The 23,071-nt window shown below is 44.8% G+C and overlaps 1 protein-coding gene across 5 annotated transcripts in view; it reads left to right on the forward strand.

The window, feature by feature from the left end:
- The window catches only part of DOCK11 (dedicator of cytokinesis 11), a 202,512-nt gene extending 197,759 nt beyond the window's left edge, over nt 1-4,753 (forward strand). For 4 of the 5 annotated variants that reach the window (XM_045470977.1, XM_045470973.1, XM_045470974.1 and 1 more), the window contains one exon: nt 4,286-4,753. In XM_045470977.1, coding sequence (XP_045326933.1) covers nt 4,286-4,408 — 123 coding nt within the window. In that variant the 3' untranslated portion in view covers nt 4,409-4,753. Of the gene's footprint in view, nt 1-4,110; nt 4,129-4,285 lie in introns of all 5 variants that reach the window. The other variant, XM_045470976.1, reaches the window with a different exon arrangement.
- Nucleotides 4,754-23,071: the final 18,318 nt, after the last annotated feature.

Genomic DNA, 23,071 nt, shown 5'->3' on the forward strand with positions numbered 1-23,071 from the left:
GAAATGATGAGCACAGGAGGCAAATCCCTAAAATAATATCCCTGTCTTTAAAAAAAAAAAACAAAAACAAAAACAAAAAACACCTGGGTGGCTCAGTCGGTTGAGCGTCCAACTTCGGCTCAGGTCATGATCTCACGGTTCGTGAGTTCGAGCCCCGCATCGGGCTCTGTGCTGACAGCTCAGAGCCTGGAGCCTGCTTTGGATTCTGTGTCTCCCCCTCTCTCTCTGCCCCTCCCCCACTCATGCTCTGTCTCTCTCTCTCTCTCTCTCTCTCTCTGTCAAAAATAAAATAAAAAAACACTTAAAAAAAAAAAAAGAATATCCCTGTCTCAGCCATAAGAAACTATAGCTTAGGTGACGTTCTGAGAGGCTTCTAAAACCTGAGAATTGTCTTAATGCCTGAACAGCCTACCCAAAACTCTGTTTTCATAAAACTTCTTAGCATTTTCATCTATGACTAAGTGTTCCTGACAATTGCAGCTACTATATTAAAACCACAACCTAAAAAATAGGGAAGTCGAGACCTGTTCGCCGCTTCCAGCCACATTACGTCATAATTAAGTTGTTAGGACTTTTATACATCTATTTATCTTAAAGCCAGAGTATTCCTAGGTTTTTTTTTTAAGTTTATGTGTTTCTGAGAAAGCGCAAGCAGGGGAGGGGCAGAGGGAGGGAGACAGAGGATCCGAAGCGGGCTCCGCACCGACAGCACAGCGCCCAATGTGGGGCTTGAACTCGCGAACCTTGAGATCATGACTTGAGCTGAAGCCGGACGCTCAACCGACTGAGCCACCCAGGTGCCCCTAAACGTCAGAATTTTTATGCCAGAACCCTGACCGCTGTATACATGGATCGTTACTTTAAGTATTTTAACATCTTCAACATGTTTGTAAAAGTCTTAGCATTATGGTCTCGTCCCTCAGTGACTGAGCCTAGTAAGCTTATTATTAAAGTCACCTTCATATCCTTACTAATGAAAACACCCAATAAGATAAATATTTGCTTCAGAAATTCTTCAGACTCTGAATTTTTAAGGAATTAAGACTTCTTAAAAGAAACAAGGGAGGGGCGCCTGGGTGGCGCAGTCGGTTAAGCGTCCGACTTCAGCCAGGTCGCGATCTCGCGGTCCGTGAGTTCGAGCCCCGCGTCGGGCTCTGGGCTGATGGCTCAGAGCCTGGAGCCTGTTTCCGATTCTGTGTCTCCCTCTCTCTCTGCCCCTCCCCCGTTCATGCTCTGTCTCTCTCTGTCCCAAAAATAGATAAAAACGTTGAAAAAAAAAAAAAAAAAGAAACAAGGGAAACTACAACCCTTCTTTAGAGAACACATTCTTTTTTTTTCTAATTTTTTTATGTTTGTTTATTTTTGAGAGAGAGAGACAGACTGTGACTGGGGGAGGGGTGGGGGGGGGCGCGGCGCAGAATCCAAAGCAGGCTCTGGGCTGGACGCAGAACTTGAACCCACGAACCGTGAGATCATGACCAGAGCCAATCCAGACGCTTAACTGACTGCACCACCCAGGCACCCTGAGAACACATTCTTAAAGCTGGTTCCAGAACCTTCTCTGTCCTGGTAGCTGCATTTCAGTGATTGCTTGATGAAGGCATTCCCCCAGATGAGATTGTCACACCAAGGGTGTAGTTACAAATAAGTCAGCAGTGGCTAGTGTCCAAAGAACTGCATGGAAATGATGAGGAAAAGAAGAGATATTTCTAGGAAAACAGGCTAGTTGACTTTGAATCAAGCTCTGCCTCTCCAAATTTATTTTGTATGCTTCCCTTTAGGGAAGGCTGTGGGAAATTTAGTTAACACAAGGTTGCATTGAATGACCAGGAGTCTCATTTTCTTTCTTCTTCTTCCTTTTTTTTTTTTTTTGTTTGTTTTGTTTTTTGAGAGAGAGCTGGGGAGGGGAAGAGGGAGAGAGAATCGCAAGCAGGCTCAATCGTGGGGCTCGAACCCACAAACCATGAGATCATGACCTGAGCCTAAAGTAAGAGACGCTTAACATACTGATACGCCACTCAGGGGCCCCTGTTGTCTGTATCTCAAGCTCAGAAACGTAGGGATATACCTTTCTTTACATCACTGTTCAGAAGCGTATTTTTATCAAGTAACTACATGATCTGTTCCTAGGAGCTGTCCAGTGTATGGGTTTCTATTCTTCATAATCCATAGAAAATGGACCTATATTTTAGATCCTTGACATTATACATTGATAGATAACCAAGAAAAATCTTAGTTTCTATTGGTGTATATTTACGTGAGCTGTTCTGTCCTAATGCATCGTATTTAGGTGTGCCTCGTTTTGAGTAAATGTTGACTTTATAGTGAGTTTTTATAATTCAGGCTTTCCTATTAGAAGGAAAGAGAGCCTTTTTTTTCTCCATAAAAGAGAGCCTTTTTTTTTTTTAGTCACACTTTGGCCTACATTATTTCCCAAAGGAAAATAAAATAATACAAAATAAAATAAAGTGTAGCTGTGTCGTGACATATAAATTATTCTGTTGTGCTCCATAATTGATGACTTGACAAAAGATATATAGCCTGGAGATTCCTTGGCCCTTTTCGGTATAATCTGTTACAGTATACCACAATATACAGTTATTTTTAGAACTTCTTCAAGCTTTTGACTCTGAAAAGGGGATTTATATTATCTTAAAACTATTAATTGCAGGGACACCTGGGTGACTCATTCGGTTAAGCCTCCAACTCATTTATTTATTTATTTATTTATTTATTTATTTATTTATGTATTTATGTTTACATCCAAGTTAGCATATAGTGCAATAATGATTTCAGGAGTCGAATCCAGTATAAGCCTCCAGCCCTTGATTTCGGCTCAGGTCATGATCTCACGGTTCGTGAGATCGAGTCCCCTGTCAGGCTCTACGCTGACAGCATGGATCCTGCTTGGGATTCTCTCTCTCCCTCTCTCTCTCTCTCTCTCTCTCTCTCTCTCTGCCCCTTCTCTGTCCACACTTGCGCTCCCTCTCTCTCTCTCAAAGTAAATAAATAAACATTTTTTTAAAAACTAAAGTTAAAAAACTATTAATTGCAAATCCATTTTTAAGTTTATTTTTGAGAGAGAGAGAGAGGGAGAGAGAGAGAGCAAAATGGGGAGGGACAGAGAGAGGGAGAGAGTGAATCCCAAGCAGCCTCTGAGCCGTCAACACAGAGCCTGACGTGGGGCTCGATCTCACAAATCATGAGATCATGACCTGAGCCGAAATCAAGAGTCGGACGCTTAACCGACTGAGCCACCCCGGTGCCCCATAACTGCAGATTTCTTAACGAGTTAGAGTGCTACCAACTCTGTGTTTTGTTTTCTACGCAATGAGTCCCATATTGGCTTATCACATCTGACAGGTGTGGATAAATAATTAGTCATCCCTCCAACCTCTGCTTGGCTCTCAGATTAGTGTCATGAGTTACAAATTTTGTAAGAGGAAATTATTATGGAGTTTCTACAAGACGTGATTTGTAGCAACACAAACGATGTGACTCATTGCCGTCACCAGAGACCAGTTTGTGGGCTTAATACTGAATTTTCAAAAGCTGACTTGAGAACCAAGTATCAAAAGCTTGAGATCTAAGTGGGGATCGCATAGTAAGGAGGTCAGATGTGATGTGTATGGTATTCTTTTCTTCCATCTAATCCAAGCAGGAGCTTTCTGTTGCTTTTGGTCACACAAAATGGGAAAATTTTTTAAATATCTGTATCAATATGAATACATATGTTTATATACTTATGGGATATAAAGTTTATATTTTGTATGTATGGAGTTCTTCATTTCCATGAAAAATCCTCTGCATCGATCAGCTTATGTAATTGTAGTGTATCTTTCGAAAAGAAATACGCACTTGTGACTTTACTGGATATTATTTTCCAAGTCTCTCGGGAAGGAGCACGGGTATCTGTGTGTTTGAAACGCCCTACGGGTGATTCTGAGAGCCACTGTTTAGAGCTCTTGTTATGAGTATTCGTTAAAAAATATTTTCAAGATCGCATTACCTCTCACTTTTTCTTGAATTTTGCATTTCACAGTCTTTTGTTTTTCCAAATGAGTAACCAGCTCTTTTCTGCTTTCTTAATATGCGGCCTTTGTAATACAGCTTTGAAGACTTAAGTCGGTAACGTTATCCTTTGCTCTTTCTGCTTTATGTCATTTTAAATAGCTAAGTGTCAGTGACAAATTGAAATATGCCTGTAATTTCATATACACATACTTTCTTGACAGCGGCCATTATGCCTCGTGATAAACACGTACGTTTCTTCTGTTTGTTTTAGATATTACAAGAAGACACAATACATTCCCCTTGGATGAGGAACACGTTACATGTATTTTGTGCCATTAGCGGTACGTCGAGTGACAGAGGTTATGGTTCCCCAAGATACACTGCTGAAATATGAGGACGTGCAACTGTAAAGTGACGAGACTGACCTTTCTCAGGAATGAGCGGAGCTGTGCAAACGTTCCAATGTAAAGATGTGATACACACGGAGTGTTTCTTCCTGACACCAAAATTTTCATGCTTTCCAACAGGGTGCTTACGTATTTGTAAATATCTAAGCAACTTGAAAGTGCCTGGTAAATTGCACCACTGTGCTCGGTTTGTACTTTTTTAGGTAAATCTATATACGGAGAAGCAGAGCTCAACAACGTGAATTCAGTTTGCTTAATTATCGCTTACAGTAACCATGGTACTATGTAAAATTGTATAATGGAACACAATAAAAGGTAAAACTTATTTGTAATTAGAAGTGAAGGAAACAATACTTTGAACTTAGCATTTTTCTTGACGAGGAGCCCACGGCATGATCATGCTAGTCCTTGGAGAGCACAAAAGTGATCAGATTTCCAGAAAACATGGATATTTCAAAGTGGGGAGGGCACTTGAAATCCTGCCTGCTGGCAGTCAAGGCGAGGCTCCAGGAGACAAAATTGTTACTTAAAGCGGAGACTTGCACAAGGAAAGGCTGTACCTAGAAATACCAACACTTAACCGTTCCTTCAAGTTTTGATCCAGCGAAGCTGGGTAGGTAATCAAGGCGGGCTCTCTCCGACTTGCAGGACGAGGGTTCATATATGACATAGGTTTCCCTAGGAAGGCGGCATCTGTTGCCAGGGTTTCGTCATCGGGGGCCATCCACAAAGCTAGATAAAATATTCCTGTGAATTCACAGTGAGTGCACCCTATGCAACTTCAGAGCTTTCAAAGCAGCAGAGGCAGGTAGGCATTTTGTAATGGCTCTTTTTTTCCAGTTTGCAAGATTGACACGTATTTTGATAGAACTTGATGGTTGCAGCATTTTGGCGGGTGGGGGTCAGGATACATACCCACCGCAGACTTAGCGACTGCTAGCTAGGGATTACATTTGTAACCACGAAGACCTCTCAGACTGCCTAAATCATTCAAGAGAAACCAAGATGTAATGAACTTCTTTTGCTGGAATCACCCACGTCATTTTGACCGGCTTTCATGTAAACTTCAGGTTCTAGACATATTTTCCTTATCTAGTTTAGCCTATTTTGCAGAGGAAAAAAAAAAAGACACTGAAATAGAAATGAATTGCATGGAGCCTTGGCTTTTTTAAATGCTCTGTGATCAAGTAAATCTTAGGGATTATGCTCCTGGCTGGCCATTTTTCTTTACATGTCATTTTGAAGCTTTGAGGGGAGCATGAAATTATTTATTGAAGGTTAACTTTGTATTTTCATAGGGGATTCAGAAGTGTTCCAGAGGCAGTTTGTAATTCCTTCATATCTTGGAGTAACCCGTAGAGTTAGTTTCACGTTTAAAGTGATTAGATTTGGTATGTGTGTGTAAGGAGCCGTCACCTAGAATGAGGCATCTTGGGGACATTTCAGTGGTCTTTAGTCGACAGCTGGCCCCATATCACGGCCCCCACCACAGTGTTCTGTACCATGGGTAATTTTTTAAAGTAACATAACTGGTCCGTGCGCTCAAGGAGCTTGCAGTGTAGTTGCGGAGGCAAGATACACACAAGATTACATAATACAAGAAGTGACAACCTGAGACCAGAAAAGTCCTACCTGAGCATTTGCCAACAGAGCCACACTGTCCTTACCTTTCATCACATTCAAGGAATGAGAGATCGCTATGGATTATGGTGTTCAGGGATGGCTTTGTGGACAAAAGGAAGCCCTGGATGGGCTCTTAAGGATGAGAGGGCACTCCAGGCAGAAGGAACATCGTGCACAGAAGTGCAAAACGAAATAGCAGGAGTTCAGGGGGTGTCGAGGAGACGAGTTTTGTTCAAGGGAGTAGTAGAGGATATAAACCTAGAATGAAAACACAGACCTAGATGGTGGAAGGCCTTGAATGTCAGGCTGACGGTGTTTGGACTTTACTCAGGAAACATGGGGGAGCCAGTCAAAGGTTTTTAGACAGATCGCTTGATTCACTCTTACGTTTAGATATTTAAAACTTTACATTGCTGTCAGATGTGTCTGAGGCAGAGGGAGATAGAAATGTGGAAACCAATTAGACAGCTATTGCAGCAATCTAATTATGAGGCCCTTACCCCCTAGATAAGACCAAGAGTGGAGAAGAAATACCAAGTACAAGAGACCTTATGTGGAAATACTGGCCCTGGGCTATTGATGGCTCAGGGGAAAAAAGGGAAACCTGAAGGATAATTTTGTGTCCTGTGGCCAGTGAGTCCCCCCAGGTCGTGACACAGTGTCACGAGGGTTTATTTCTCCCAGCTTGCGGACAAAGGGCAGCAAGCTGTAGAGAACCAGGTGGGCTGGGCTAGAGGAAGCCAGGAAAGTGTGTTTGGAATCACGATCTGTGTTAGGTATTACTGTTTATATAGTTGAATGATTTCATGAAGTGACCCGGCCTCTACAAACTAACTCATGTCAAAAGAATACATTTCTGCTATACTGGTTGTTTTCCAGTCAAGCTTGAATCCAGTTCCCCCTGGAAGCAACTGTTTTGGTAGGTCTTTGAACACATTGTAAAACCGGAATAAGTCATCCCTGATAGTGTTTGTTTATCGCTGCGGTGACAACCCGGAGAGAACCTAAGTCCATGCAAACTCTCCTGGGAACCAGCTGTCGCCAGTGGCATCGTCTCTGTGGACGGGATTGTTATTGTGACCATGTTTATGTGATTTGCCTGCCTATATACATCTTGTAAACATCTTCTTAAAACTGAAATAGAAAGCAGCTGTGGTAGCAATAGCCTTGGAACCTTGACCTCCGTATCGTGGAACTAGAGATGAGTCACTGGTTAATCAACAAACTAAATAGGTCAGTGTAACAACCCAGGCTTCTCGTGTATAAATGCTAGCTTTATCGGAGGTGAAGAATCTGAGCGGCGTATTGGAGTAATAGGAATTTCCAAGCTCTGCAAAATATTAATAATCCGCTACGTCTTTTGGGGTTCTGATCCACAAAATGGTGGGCTGCCTTCAGTCTCGGTCTTGTGCTGAAAGTATACCACTTGAGCTATCAAAACAGCAAGGGCCAGGAATAGAATAAAAGTTGGTTGGGGATGGGGAGTGGGTTTGTGTCAAAGGCTCTTCCCCTCTCCTGAGAGTTGGCCAGCAAGAGTGCTTTGTTTATCTGGTTCCAGTTACAATAAAGGCTTTTTTCCTAGCCCTCAACCACGTAATGGTCGCTCTCTAAGTGCATGTGTGTTTATCTAGCTCCTGGTTGAAGTGGTGACTGAGTCCCACAGAGAGATTTGCCTCCATGTGTGGCATTGGAAAACTTACTCCAGTGTGCTTTTTTTTTTTATGTGTTTCCTCTTTGTCGAGCTATAATTCACAGGCCTCACAACCCACTCCCTTAAAATGCACAATCCAATGGTTTTTAGCATATCCAGAGCTGTGCAACCATCAACCACAATTAATTTTGGACCATTTTATCCCCCCCCCAAAGAAGACACCCCATGTATACCAGCAGCCTCTCCCCGATGCCAATCAGTCAGCCCTCAGCCCCTGACAACCACGAATCTACTTTCCGTATCTCTGGGTTTGCCTACTCTGGACATTTCATGTAAGTGGAATCATACAATACATGGCCTTTCGTGACTGGCTTCTTTCGTTTAATGTGTTTTCAAGGTTCCTTCATGCTGTAGCACGGATCGGCACTCCATTCCTTTTTCAGGCTGGACGACATTCCTTTGTATGGATACACCGCATCTTATCTACTCCTCACTTGATGGACATTTGAGCTATTTCCATTTTCTGGCTATTACTAATTTCGTAAACACTCACGTACAAGTTTTTGGGTAGACGGGTTTTCAGTTTGCTGGGACATATACCTAGGAGTAGAATTACTGGGTCATATTGTAACTCTACAACTAACCTTTCCAAGAACTGCCCAGCTTTTCTCTTTTGTTGTTGTTGTTTTAATTTTTTTTTTTTTATTTTTTTATTTCAGAGAGAGAGAGAAAAAGAGAGAATCGTAAGCAGGCTCCATGCGCAGCACTGAGCCCAATGTGGGGCTCGATCCCACAACCCTGGGATCATGACCTGAGCCCACATCAAGAGTCAGATGCTCAACTGACTGAGCCGCCAGGCGCCCGTACCTGACTATTTTCTCTAGTAGCTGCGGTCCTTACATCCCCAGCAGCAGCGTATAAGGATTCCCGTTTCTCCATATTCTCTACAACACTCTTCCTTCTCTGCCTCTTTGATTATCACCTTCCCAGCGGGTGTGAAGTGGCCTCTCCTTGTGGTTTTCATTTGCATTTCCCTGATGGCTGGTTGAGCATCCTTCATGTGGTGATTGGCCATTTTTATGTCTTCTTTGGAGATGTGTCTGTTCAGATTGTCACCGATTTTTTAAAAATTGGTTGTCTTTTTATTATTGAGTTGTAAGGGTTCTTTATACGTGCTAGATGCAGGTCCCTTATCAGATCTATGATTTCCATATATCTCCTATCCTTTGGGTCGCCTTCTCACTTTCATGATGGCATCCTTTGAAGCACAAGTTTTTTTAATTTCGATGAAGTCCAATTTACCTGTGTTCTTTTTTGTGGCTTGTGCTGTGATGTCGTATCTAAGAAGACTTTGCCTAATCCAAGGTCATAGAGATAGATCTACACCTGTGTTTTCTTTGAGTTCTACGGTTTTAACTCTCACTTTTAGGTCTTTGTTCCATTTCCATTTTTGTATATAATAAGAGGTTGGGGTCCAAATTCAGTCTTCTGCTTGTGGATATCTGGTTGTCCTTGCACCCATTTGTTGAAAAGACTATTCTTTTCCCCCTTGTACTGTCTTGGCACCCTTATCGAAAATCAGTTGGCTATAAAAGCATGGGTTTTCCCTGGGGTCTCAGCTCTGTTCCGTTGGTCTATACGTCTATCCTTATTCCGGGACCACATAGTCTGGATTACTATAGCTTTGTAGGAGGGTTTTAAATTGGCAAGCGTGAGTCTCCCAATTTTGTTCTTTTTCAAGATTTTTTGGATATCCTGGGGCCCTTGAATCTCCATGTGAATTTTAAGATCAGAGTAGCTTGTCAATTTCTGCAAGAAAAAGTGGGTGGGGGGAACTGGGATTTTAGTAGGATCTGCTGTGAATCTATAAAACAATTTGGGGATTATTGCCGTTTTCACAATAATAAGCCTTCCCAGCCCTGAACACGGGATGTTTTACCATTTGGTTAGGTCTTCTTTAATTTCTTCCAATAATGTTTTGGAGTTTTCTGTATACAAGTTTTATATTTTGTTGATTTTATTCCTTAGTATTTTATTCTTTTCAATGCTGTTGTAAGTGAAGCTTTTATTTCATTTTCAGATTGTTTATTGCTAGCTTACAGAAATACAACTGATTCATTATATTGACCTTGTATTCTGAAACCTTGCTGAATTCACTAGCTTTAATACAGGGTTTTTTTTGGGTGGATTCTTTAGTGCTTTCTATATAAGATCATGTCATCTGAAAATAGAGATAGTTTGGGGCGCCTGGGTGACTCAGTCGGTTAAGCATCCAACTTTGGCTCAGGTCATGATCTTGTGGTTCGTGAGTTCAAGCCCTGCGTTGGCCTCCGTGCTGACAGCTCAGAGCTTGGAGCCTGCTTCAGATTCTGTGTCTCTCTCCCTCTCTCTCTCTCTCTCTCTCCCTCCCTCCCTCCCTCCCTCCCCTGCTCACGCTCTTTCTTTCACCCTCTCAAGAATAAATATTAAAAAAAAAAAAAAAAGAAAATATAGTTTTACTTCTTTCTTTTCAATCTTCATTATTTTTATTTCACTTTCTTACTTAGAACCTGGCTAGAACTTCCAGTAGAATATTAAATAGCATCAGGGAGAACAGATATCCTTGTCTAATTACTGATTGTTCCATGAAAGAGGGGGAAAGAGAGGAGGGGGGGGTAGTATATGCAAAACAACCTCCAAAGGCTGTAGGAGCCATTAAGACTGAAGAAAAAGGCTGACAAATCCAGCCTGACAGGAAATGGTTTATTAAGAGGACTTATGGTGAGATCTTAGGGCAATCCCACCTTCCCATGAGACCTGCTTTTATAGCCCTAGAGGCTAGGGACTACATGTTTGGGGACCATCCAGGAGGACCCCTATCAAGGACATTATGCCCCAAGGGTGTACTTAAGGGTATGGTTAAATAAAGAATGTGGGGGAAAGGGACTGCTCAAGAAGGCTTCATGTCACAGGTCATCGGGGCAGATTTGTCCAAGATGGCGTTAGTCTGGGTCACACAGTAACTATAGGAGAAAGCTTTCAGTCTTTAACTTTTATTTTTTTAAGTTTACTTATTTATTTCCAGAGAGGGAGAGAGAGAATCCCAAGCAGACTCCATGCTGCCAGCGTGAAGCCCAACAAGGGGCTCGATCCCACAAACTGTGAGATCATGACCCGAGCTGAAATTAAGAGTCGGACCCTTAACCGACAGAGCCCTAACTTTTCTTTTTAAGTTTCTGGGTTTTTTAGTCCTCTCTACCCCGAATGTGGGGCTCGAATTCACGACCCTTAGATCAAGAAAGAGTTCCATGCTCTTCTGACTAAGCCAGCCAGTCTCACTTGTAAGTGTGGTATTAGCTGTGGGTTTTTCACAGATGCTTTTTGTCCGATTGAGGAAGTTCCCTCCGGCAGTATTTGCATCTTTTTTGATCCAATTCTCCCAGTAACTATGTGATCCCTATATGACATACAGGGAAATAGATGACAAATGGTTAAGAAATGTACTCGGGGCGCCTGGGTGGCTCAGTCGGTTGAGCGTCCGACTTCAGCTTGGGTCATGATCTGGTAGTTCGTGAGTTCAAGCCCCGTGTCAGGCTCTGAGCTGACAGCTCAGAGCCTGGAGCCTGCTTCCGATTCTGTGGCTCCCTCTATCTTACCCCACCACCCACCCCCGCCGCCCGCCCGTGCTCTCTGTCTCTCAAAAATGAATAAACATTTAAAACAAATTTTTTTAAAGAAATGTACTCAATGGGGCGCCTGGGTGGCGCAGTCGGTTAAGCGTCCGACTTCAGCCAGGTCACGATCTCGCGGTCCGTGAGTTCGAGCCCCGCGTCGGGCTCTGGGCTGATGGCTCAGAGCCTGGAGCCTGTTTCCGATTCTGTGTCTCCCTCTCTCTCTGCCCCTCCCCTGTTCATGCTCTGTCTCTCTCTGTCCCAAAAATAAAAATAAACGTTGAAAAAAAAAAAAAGAAATGTACTCAAGATATATATCAAATTAGGGATGAGGCCAACATAGATCACGACTCACAATCCACGGTATTTTCAACTGCTCTGTACTATTTCTTATGGTCTCCAGCTACGACTTCCTGCAACTTTCTAGAGCGACAAGAAGGTTTAGATCTTCCACTTTTTTACCGAAAAGGTAAACTCCATAGAGGTGAAGTCTTTGTCTGATTTTTCACCTCTGTTTCCCTGGAACCAAAAAAGTTCCTGGCACGGAATAAGTGCGTGAACAGTCTCCAGAAAATGAAGCCAGTTTAGACAAGCAGATACTTCTGGAGCCTTCGTTACATGCAAGGCAATGTGGACAGATATCTCAGCCCTCAGAGAGATTATGGTTGAGGGAGATAAGACTTAGTCGCATAAAAAGATGATATGAAGAAGTCTGATAATAGCAAATCAGTGGCGATGATGACAAGTGCTTGAATAGGCAGAGATTTTCTATATGTAGAGCAAAAAAAGGCTTTGTGAGCGCCTGGCTGGCTCATGATCACGACTCTCATGATCTTGGGGGCATGAGTTCGAGCCCCGGGTTGAACGTAGCGTTCTTAAAGTTTTTGTTTTTGTTTTTGTTCTTTTAAAGGCTTTGCAGAGAAGACAGGGCATGAACACGGCATTGAAGGATGAATAGGAAGTATTATGTGTGTGTGTTGAGAAAGAGTTTAACAGGAAGCTGAAAAACTAACTTCTTCATTCTAATTGTCATATGAACTCTGACCCTTAAAACCGATCACTGCTGCAAGGAATGTGCAAAGAGCGCACATAAAAAATCAGGCAACGTTTCTCATCTTGTTTTTCCCAGGTTCTTTTATCCTCTGGCCTGAGACTCCAACTGAATGGATCAGCCTTTTGGTTGTTGTTGTTGTTCAGAAAACTCATGCTCAATTCGCTTCATCCCCCTGAGAGAACTTTTTCAACCAACCTCGGTTGAAATCTGATCTACAAGTCTCATTCTTTATGTACTGTAGGAATTTATGATCATCACTGCTTCAGGATATCTCTTAGGGTTGAGTCTTAAAGGCCCTGGACGCATCCTACACGCTGACTGCATGTGCCTTTGATAGAAAACCAACAGAAGTTATCATACGAACAGGGCTGCAGTCTGGGAATTGTAGGTCATTCATTCATTCCGTATGTGTTTGGTAACCCGTTGTGAGCCGGGGTGTGAGGGATCCAGGCAGTAATCTGCAGGCAGGCAGGCAGATGGGAGGTGATAAGTGGATAATCCAAGGGCAGTCTTTTTCTGTCACTAACTGGATTGAGTCTTCGGAAGTTTCTTTTTTTAAGCTCGTTTCTTTATTTTCGAGAGAGAGAGGGAGAGAGCACGAGCAGGGGAGGGGCAGAGAGGGAGAAAGAGCGAGCGAGAAGCCCAAGCAGGCTCCACGCTGTCAGCGCAGAGCCCAGTGCGGGGCTCAAATTCACGAACCGCAAGATCATGACCTGAGCGGAAGTCGGGACGCTTAACCGAATGAGCCGCCCAGGTGCCCAGCCGTGCTTCTAGATGAGACTCTTTGGTGGGGATGGGCTAGTTACAGGTCCCTGGAGCCTACCCAGGAGCTTTGGTCGTTCTCTAATGATGATTCTCATTTTGAGAGATTGGACATTTCTTCTGTACAGCCCATGGTGGTTAAGCGCACGGACCCTGAAGGCCCGCTGGCTGAGTGAGAATCCCGGCCCTCATTTACCGAGCTGTGGGACCTTGGCTAGGTTAACCCCCACCCCCCCCATGCCTTCATTTTCTCATCTCTAAAATGGATGTATGGATTGTACCTACCTCCTAACATGAAAACTCAGTGACGTGTGTAAAGCGTAGAGAATGATGTCTGGCACGTCTCTACGTTATATGTGTTCGTTCTGACTATAACCTACCCCAAAGCGTAACAGGATCTTGCCAGCCACCGCGTCTTCCGTGTCTCTGGACCCTTCTCTCCATTGTTAGTGCACGTGGGGCAGGGACAGTGGATGGGTCAAGGTCAGGCCCTTTTTACCATTTGATACTCCACAGATCACCTCTGGCCTCGCCAGATCTCGCTGTAGGATGGAGATCTGTGCCCACGCACGGGGACATTATTCCCTTTGCCGTACAGGCACCAACAAATATACACGGACACTGGCCGTTAACCAGCCCTGCCCCTGTGTCTGTCCTTTCGGACACAATCTAGTTATTTACGGGTGCCATGCACATCTGAGCATTGGTGAGTGCTCCCTCCTGCCTCCCCCTCCCCGCCCCGCCCGCACCCACTGTATGGCCTCTCTGCTTAGTGCCACCTTCTCCAACCTTCTTCCACTGTCAGAACTACACAAAAGTTTTTTGGCTTTTTTTTTTTTTTTTTTTTTTGAGAGACAAAGAGTGCACACATGTGTGTGTGTGGGGGGGGGAGCAGAGAGAGAGAGAGAATCTTAAGCAGGCTCCATGCTCAACACGGAGCCCGATGCGGGGCTCAGTCCCACGACCCTGGGATCATGACCTGAGCCAAAATCAAGAGTTGGAAGCTTAGCCCACTGAGCCACCCAGGCGCCCCCACAAAAGTGGTTTTGGATAAGAAATTGAACTGGTGAGACTTGTTCCCTCGATATTCCCTCTAGAGAGTCTCTAACACACTGCCTCCTTCAACTGAGTTTTGTTTTGTTTTGAATTTATTTGTTTTGAGAGAGAGAGAGAGAGAGAGAGAGAGGAGAGAGAGCGCAGAAGGGGCAGAAGAGAGAGAGGGAGACAGAGAGAATCCCGAGCCCCATCAGCGCAGAGCCCGGTGTGGGGCTCGAACTCACGAGCCATGAGATCTTGACCCCAGCCGAAGTGGACGCTTAACCAACTGAGCCCCCCAGGCGCCCCCACTGATTTTTACTTTTTTAAAGTAATCTTGACGCCCAACATGGGGCTCGAACTCACGCTGAAGCCAAGAGCCACATGCTTTACCCGCTGAGCCAGCCAGGCGACCCTCCTTTTGTAAGGTGCTGGCCCCTGCCTCCTGATACCCTCCTAGACCCTGTCCTCCTCCGCTTAGCTCTCTCGTCTCTTCGAAAGCACCCCCGTACCCGTGTGCCGTGCGCTTTCCTCACACCAGGCCTCCAATGCGCGCTGTCTGCATGAACCAGCGTCCGTAACCGTGACTCGTAACTCCGGCTCGGCTCACGCAAAGGCATTTCTCGATAAGTCTGCCGCTGCCGCCCCGCCCCCAGGGAGACTGACATGCAGTCGGGATTGGCCAAGTCTTCGCGAAACCTCTCGAGCTGGAAGTATTATGGTTTCCCTTTCTCCACCCCAAACGTGCAGTTGTTCTCAGAGATGGATACCTTTTCTGCCCTCAGGTTCCCTCCCTCCCTGCCAGGCGATTCCCCGGCAACGATTTCTTCCATCAGATGGGCATGAGCGCATCGGTCTCTGCCCCTGCTCTGCTTGTGCCGCCGCTAAGAAGTCGGCTACCTGAGCATCCCTCCCCCGCCGCCAGGATGTGGCCGAGTGGGGGTGGGGTATGTCGCGCTTCCCCTTTCTAGGAGGCCAACGGGCACCTCCACCGCCAGCACCCGGCCGGCTGACCACACACGCTCCCGTCGGTTATTAGTTTGCCGCATAGGCTCCGAGACCTTGGTGCTTCGTTGGGAGTGACGTTTGCTCCCCAGGGGACATTTGGCAGCGTCTGGAGACATGTTTAGCTGTCCCAAGGGGAAGCAGGCCAGCTAGTGGGCAGAGACCGAGGATGTGGCTAAGCATCCTACTATGCACAGGCGGCCCCTACCCTCACGCAAAAGTTTACCCAGCCCCTAATGTCAGTCATGCCGCTTAAGAAGGACCGCCTGCCTCGCTGGACTCCTTGATGGCCACTCCACCAGATGGTTTGTCCTCAGGGCCCCTTTGGCTGGGCATCCCACCAGGAAGTCCACTGGGAGATCACTTTCCTCCTGGTGACTGCGCTTGTCCTTACTTGCAACGATCTGCCCCTCCCCCCACCCCCATGCTTGCAGACCACAAGCCGTAGCCATGGGCCTGACCTTCATTTCTCACCCGGCGATTAGTCTGCAGGTTGGCCGTGCTCAAGGTCCGCTCCCCGATCTCTGGAGCTGTTTCTTGTACTTTCCGGTGAAGTCCTTCTCCCCCGCCAAGCCTCCAACTTGCTGACTGGGTCAAACGGTTCCAATTCTATTGTGGGTGCCACCTTTGAAGCACATTCATTCCCATAAAAAAACAAAACCCAAGACCTCTCAAGAAATTAGCGCCGGAGGAAAAGCACTAGGTTCAGAGGACGATTTTCTTTTTATTTTTTTTTTAATTTTTTTTTTATTTTTTTCAACGTTTATTTATTTTTGGGACGGAGAGAGACAGAGCATGAACAGGGGAGGGGCAGAGAGAGAGGGAGACACAGAATCGGAAACAGGCTCCAGGCTCTGAGCCATCAGCCCAGAGCCCGACGCGGGGCTCGAACTCACGGACCGTGAGATCGTGACCTGGCTAAAGTCGGACGCTTAACCAACTGCGCCACCCAGGCGCGCCTAAATTTTTAATGTGTATTTAATTTTGAGAGAGAGAGAAAGAAAGAGAGCACAAGCGGGGAAGGGGCAGAGAGAATGAAACACAGAATCCGAAGCAGGCTCCAGACTCAGAGCCGTCGGCACAGAGCCCGACGCGGGGCTCGAACCCACGAACTGTGAGATCATGACCTGAGCCGAAGTCGGATGCTTAACCGACTGAGCCCCCCAGGCACCCTGAGAGGACTATCTTCTGAAGGATGTAAAAATAAAGTCCTGAATCAATAGAGACACATACCTTGTTATGATTCTAAAGATACAACTTCTTTCCTAAATATCTGTAAATTCATTCAATGCCATCCCAATCAACATCCCCAAAGGATTTTTTATTCTTTTTAAAAAATGTTTGAGAGTGAGAGAGAGAGAGAATCCCAAGCAGGTTCTGCACTCTCAGCATGGAGCCTGATGCAGGGTTTGAACCCATGAACTGTGAGATCATGACCTGAGCTGAAAGCAAGAGTCAGACACTTAACCGACTGAGTCACCCAGGCGCCCCAAAAGGATTTTCTTAATGTGACAAAACAATTCTAGAGTTGATCAGAAAGAACAAAAATGTAAAAATAGCTAAAAGAGTATCCCCTAAAAAAGAGGAATAAGAAAGGCTTGCCCTATCAGATATTAAAATGATATAGCTAATTAAATAATCTATAGCTAGTTAAAAGTGGGCATTTGCAGAAGAACAAAATGGGAGGACCGACATTACCCAACCTGCAGACTTACTGTGAGGTGATAGGAAGACAGTGTGATATTGATGAAAAAGAGACAGATCAATGGAACAGAATAGGGAGCTTAGAAATAGACCCTCATAGGGGCCCCTGGGTGGCTCAGTCAATTGAGTGTCCAGCTTCAGCTCAGGTCATGATCTCGTGGTTCATGAGTTCAAATCCCATGTTGGGCTCACTGCTATCATCACGGAGCCTGCTTCAGATCCTCTGTCCCGCCCCCCTCAAAAATAAAATTAAAAATTTTTTTTAAAAAGAAATAAACCCTCATAAATAGAGTCCATTAGTCTTGACAAAGGAACAAAGGTCATACAATGGAGCAAAGATAGTCTACTCAATAAATGGTTAAGGAATAACCAGACATCCGCATGCAACCCCCACCCCCAGCCCATGAATCTAGACACCTACCTTATACCCTTCACAAGAATTAACTCAAAATGGATCATAGATCTAAACATAAAATGCAAAACTATAAAACCAAGAAAGTTTAGGGGCGCCTGGGTGGCCAGTCAGTTAAGCATCCGACTCTTAATTTCAGCTCAGGTCATGATCCCAGGGTTGTGGGATCAAGCCCCTCATCAGGCTCCAAGCTGAGTGTGGAGCCTGCTTGGGATTCTCTCTCTCCCTCTCTCTGCCCGTGCCCTGCTCATTCTCTCTCTCCCTCCCTCTCCCTCTCTAAAAAATAAAATTAAAATTAAAAACAATTAAAAAAAAGTTTTGGGGCGCCTGGGTGGCGCAGTCGGTTAAGCGTCCAACTTCAGCCAGGTCACGATCTTGCGGTCCTTGAGTTTGAGCCCCGCGTCGGGCTCTGGGCTGATGGCTCAGAGCCTGGAGCCTGTTTCCGATTCTGTGTCTCCCTCTCTCTCTGCCCCTCCCCCGTTCATGCTCTGTCTCTCTCTGTCCCAAAAATAAATAAACGTTGAAAAAAAAAAAAAAAAAGTTTAAAGCTCCTAGGAGATAACATAGGAGAAAGCCTAGATGACCTTGGGCAGAGTGATGCCTTTTTAGATACACCAAGGACAGATCCATGAAAGAAAGAATTAATAAGCTGGACCTCATTAAAATCAAAACTTCTGCTCTTTGAAAGACCATGCCAAGAGAATGAGAAAAGCCACTGACTAGGAGAAAATATTTGCAAAAAAAAAAAAAAAAAAAAGAAGCAGCATTTACAAAGCTATTCCACGTGATACATCAACAGGAAAATGCAAATTTCGACAACAACGACATAACACTACGCACCTGTTAGAACGGCCGAAAGACAGTTTGGCAGTTTCTAGAAATGACACATGCTCTTACCATGATCTGGCACTCTCCCTTGGTATGTACCCAAAGGAATTGAAAACTTATGTCCAGGGGCGCCTGGGTGGCTCAGTCGGCTAAGCGTCCGACTTCGGCTCAGGTCATTATCTCTCGGTTCGTGAGTTCGAGCCCCGCGTCGGGCTCTGTGCTAACTGCTCAGAGCCGGGAGCCTGCTTCGGATTCTGGGTCTCCCTCTCTCTCTGCGCCTCCCCCGCTCATGCTCTGTCTCTCTCTGTCTCAAAAATAAATAAACATTCAAAAAAATTTTCTTTTAATAAAAAAAAAAGAAAACTCATGTCCACACAAAAACCTGCACGTGAATATTTATGGCGGCATTACTCGTCATTACCACAACTCGGAAGCAACCAAAATGTCCTTCACTAGGTGAATGGATAAACCGCGATACATCCTGACAGTGGGATAGGATTCAGCGCTAAAAAGAAATGAGCCATCAAGCCATGGAAAGACATGGAAGAACCTTAAATGCATCCTACTAAGTGAAAGAAACCAATCTGAAAAGGCTGCATACGGTCTGATTCTAACTATGGCATTCTGGAAAAGGCAAAGCTGTGGCCGCAATAAAAAGATCAGTGGTTGCCAGGGGTTGGGGATGGGGAGGGATGAACAGATGAACCACAGAGGATGTTTAGGGGAGTGAAAATACTCTATGATATCATAATGATGCACACACGTCATTACAGATTTGTGCAAATCCACAAGATGTACAACACCAAGAGTGAACCCTAAGGTGAGCTATGGACTTGGGGTGATTATGATGTGTCCGTGTAGGCTCGCCAGTTGTAACAAATATACCACTCTGATGGAAGCTGTTGATAATGCGGGAGGCTACGCATATGTGGGGACACAGGGTATGTAGGAAATCTCTGTACCTTTCCCCTCAATTTTGCTGCGAACCTTAAAAAAATGCTCTTAAAAAAGTAAGTCTTCACAGACGTTTTAGGAACTGGGCATTTGCCAATATAAAAATAGGCAGAAGGATGTCACAGAAAAGATCCGTGTGTATGTACGAATCTATATGACAAAGATTGCATTTCAAGAAATAAATCAATAAATCGTGTCGGGATTATTCAACCGATGTGTTGGAATAACTGGCTAAGTATTTGCACAATATTTAAGGGATCCCTACCTCACTATTTACACAAAAAAATAAATTTCAAGTTTATCAGAGTCTTATTATGTAAAAAACAAGACCCTTAAGAAATAGAATTGAACATGTATTACCATGTGTACAATCTTGAGGTTGGGAAGGTCTTGCTAAGGAAGACACAGAATCCAGAAGTCAAAAAGGAAAAGCAACTAATAAATTTGATCACATAAAAGCTAAATTAAAAACATAAGTAGGGGTGCCTGGGTGGCTCAGTCAGTTGAGCATGTGACTCTTGATTTTGGCTCAGGTCATGATCTCACGGTTCGTGGGTTTGAGCTCCACATCGGGCTCTGTGCTGACAGTGCGGAGCTTGCTTGGAATTCTCACTCTCTTCCTCTCTCTCTGCCCCTCCCATTCTCATTCTCTTTCTCTCTCTTTCTCAAAATGAATAAATTAAAAAAAACATAAGTAAAGTCAAAGGAAAAAATGAGTAAAATATTTGTAGCACATATGACAGATTAAGGATAAGTAACCTTAATATGAAAAGAGCTCTTACGAATCAATAAAATGAATTCCCCCATAGGAAAATGGGTAAAGGACAGGAACGGGCAATTTGGAGAGGGGAAACTGCAAATGGTTGGCAAACATCCATGTTTACATCATTTTAGTTCAGGTACTTGCCCACATTGCTTTCTGACAGTTAGGCAGAATGGAAGACTGCAAGAAAGATCCTCTACAGCTATGGTACATGAAAATACCTGTGCTTCTCATATTTTTAGGTTCTTCACAGTATGCAGCATAAGCTACAGACGAGTTTGCTTCTTCCTTCATCTGGCACCGGAGATCCAATGTGTTAAGGTATGCCACCATTTTCTGCAGTGGCCTGGGAGAAGAGAGTACATGGTGTCCTGTAATCCAGTCCCAGTGGAAAGGACTACAAAAAGAACGGGAAAGACGACTTGAGCGCACGCCGACTCTGCCTAACCTCAGGGACTGGCTGGACTGGGTCTGGCCTCTTTTTTCCGGTGGTCTCCAGATGGGACATTTGGGCCTACTTTCGCTTGGAACCCCACTATCTGCATGTGCCTAGGACTCAGCTAATCTGCAAAGGACCCCGGAAACATCTGCCTCTCAAGTTCTAGTCCTCCGTCCTGTCTATCCTATACAGTGCGGCATTGGACAGAAGCAGCCTTCTCTGGACACGTGACCAGAGGCCAAACAACGTGGGGGTTCACCCTGCCTGCATGATGACAGTCACCGAGTCTTGGTGGGAGCAAGAAACAGAAATCAACCTTTGACATCACTCCTTCTATGTAAAGAAGGAAAAAGCCTTTATTTTGTTTTATTATTTCTCTTTTCTTTTATTCATTTGTTGGAATGTAAGAAACATTTTCAGGTTTTCGATTGTTTCCTTTTTTTCTGTTGTCTAATAAGGTCAGTTTCTTAATAAAGCATCTCTTGGCTTATGCTGGATAGGATGATTTAAGTAGCTACACGCCTTTTCATTTCAAAGGATCTTTTTTTAGGACACCTGGGTGGCTCAGTTGGTTAGGCGTCTGACTCTTGATTTCTGCTCAGCTCATGATCTCATGGTTCGTGGGATCGATCCCCACATCAGGCTCCTGGCCTACTTGGGATTCTCTCTCTCTCCCTCTCTAAAAATAAAAAAAAAAAAGGACCACTTTTCCTCATAAAAGTGAGCTATGACAACCAACTGCTCATTGGATAATCAAACCCCTCCCCATGACAAACGCTTAGAAATGTTTTATAAAATAAGGGTGCCTGGGTGGCTCGGTCGGTTGAGCGTCCGGCTCTCGATTTTGGTTTGGGTCATGAGCTCACAGTTCGTAGGTTCGAGCCTCACATTGGGCTCTGTGCTGATGGTGTGGAGCCTGCTTGAGATTCTCTCTCTCTCTCTTCCTCTCTCTCTGCCCCTACCCTGCTCTCTCTCTTTCCCTGTCTCTCTCTCTCTCTCTCTTTTCCTCTCTCAAAACAAATAAACATTTAAAACAAAAAGAAATGTTTTGTAAAATATAACATCACAGGGGTGTCGGGGCACCTGGCTGGCTCGGTCAGTGGAACATGAGACTCTTGATCTCAGGGCTATGAGTTCGAGCCCCACATTGGGCATGGAGCCTACTTTAGAAATTAAGTAATTAATTTAAAATATATATATATATATTTATATATAAAACATCGTGAATAGATATACTGTCTCCCGTCTCCCCAAACCTCCAGTTTCCTCTTCACCATCTCACCACCCCGCTGGCAAATAATCATTCTTCTGATTTCACTGGAAAAAAAAAAAAAAAAAACACCAGGAAGAATCAGAAGAGAATGTCCTTGTCCTCCTGTTGCCAAATCTATCAACCTCCCTGCTGCCTTTCCTGGTGATCTCATCCAATCTCATGGCCATGTATGTGCTGATGGCTCCCAAATCGTATCTTCAACCCAGATTTCTCTAAACTCAAACATCCGATGCCCATAAATCAAATATAACCTGGTTGAAACGGGACTCGATTTCCATCTCCCAAACCTGCTCTTTGCCCAGTTTCCCATCTCAGGAAATGGCATCGCCCCTCCACCAGTGGCTCAGGCCAGAAACCTAGCAGTCGCCTCTACTGCCTCTCTCTTTCTCTTACACCTTGCTTGTAACCCCTCAGCAAAGTTTTTGGTGTACCTTCAAAATATAATCTTACCCTTTCTCGCCCCCTCCTTTACTACCGTCTTAGGTCAAATAACTTGCATCCCCTGCCTGGCCAACCACCGTGGTCTTCTGCATCCACCATTTACCAACTCAACTCAATAGCTGAAGTGATCCTTTTAAAACATAAGGCAGATCCCGTCTTGCCTCCATTTAAACCCTCCCATGGCCTCGCTACTCGCTCCAGTAAAAACAAAAGTCTACAAAGCCCTGGCAGACCTCTGGCACACCGCTGCTATCCCTCTCCGACCTTCCCAGCCTGCTTCAGTCACACAGGCCACCTTGCTGGCCCTTGAACACGCCATGTCCACTTCCACCCCAGGGCATTTGCACCTGCTCTTATCTCTGCCCGGAATGCTCTTGCCCGAAACATCGCCATAGGTTTCTCCCTCATTCCATGCAGGGTTCTCTTCAAATGTCACCTCACCGCAGAGGCCTTCCCGAAATAACTGCTCACTCTACTCTCAGCCCGATCCATTTGCCTCGCAACCTGCTTTATTTGTCTCCATACCCATCCACACCCTCCGACATTTCCGTGTTGCCTTTTCTGGTTCCTTTATGGTCTGTCTCCCTCAACTATGATGTAAGCATCGTGAGGGCAGGGCCTTTGTCGTGGTCCCTGCTGTAACCCCAGCTCTGAAAACAGTTTCTGGCCCATAGTAGGTGCTTAACGAAATATTTATCGGATAAATGGCTGAAAGGCACAGTTGAGAGTACAAGAAAATCGGGTGCCAGAGAGGACAAGAGAGCTAAAACCCAGGGTGGTGTGCAGGTAACTTGTGACCTACTGACTTGAGGTTTGACCCTTGTGGCCAAGACTGTTATCCCCCAACATCATTTTCCCGTACATCCACAGTAAGAGAACTCCTAATTTTCAGTTGGATACATGGCCACCCTGAATAATAGCTACTGTGACTAAGTTCTGACCAGGGACATAAAAGCAAATGTCATACGGAAGCTACTGAGCATTTTCCTTAAAAGACCACTGCTGTGGGGCGCCTGGGTGGCTCGGTGAGTTAAGCGTCTGACTTCGGCTCAGGTC

Source organism: Leopardus geoffroyi, chromosome X, assembly GCF_018350155.1.
Source record: "Leopardus geoffroyi isolate Oge1 chromosome X, O.geoffroyi_Oge1_pat1.0, whole genome shotgun sequence".
In the NCBI taxonomy this organism is placed as follows: Eukaryota; Metazoa; Chordata; class Mammalia; order Carnivora; family Felidae; genus Leopardus; species Leopardus geoffroyi.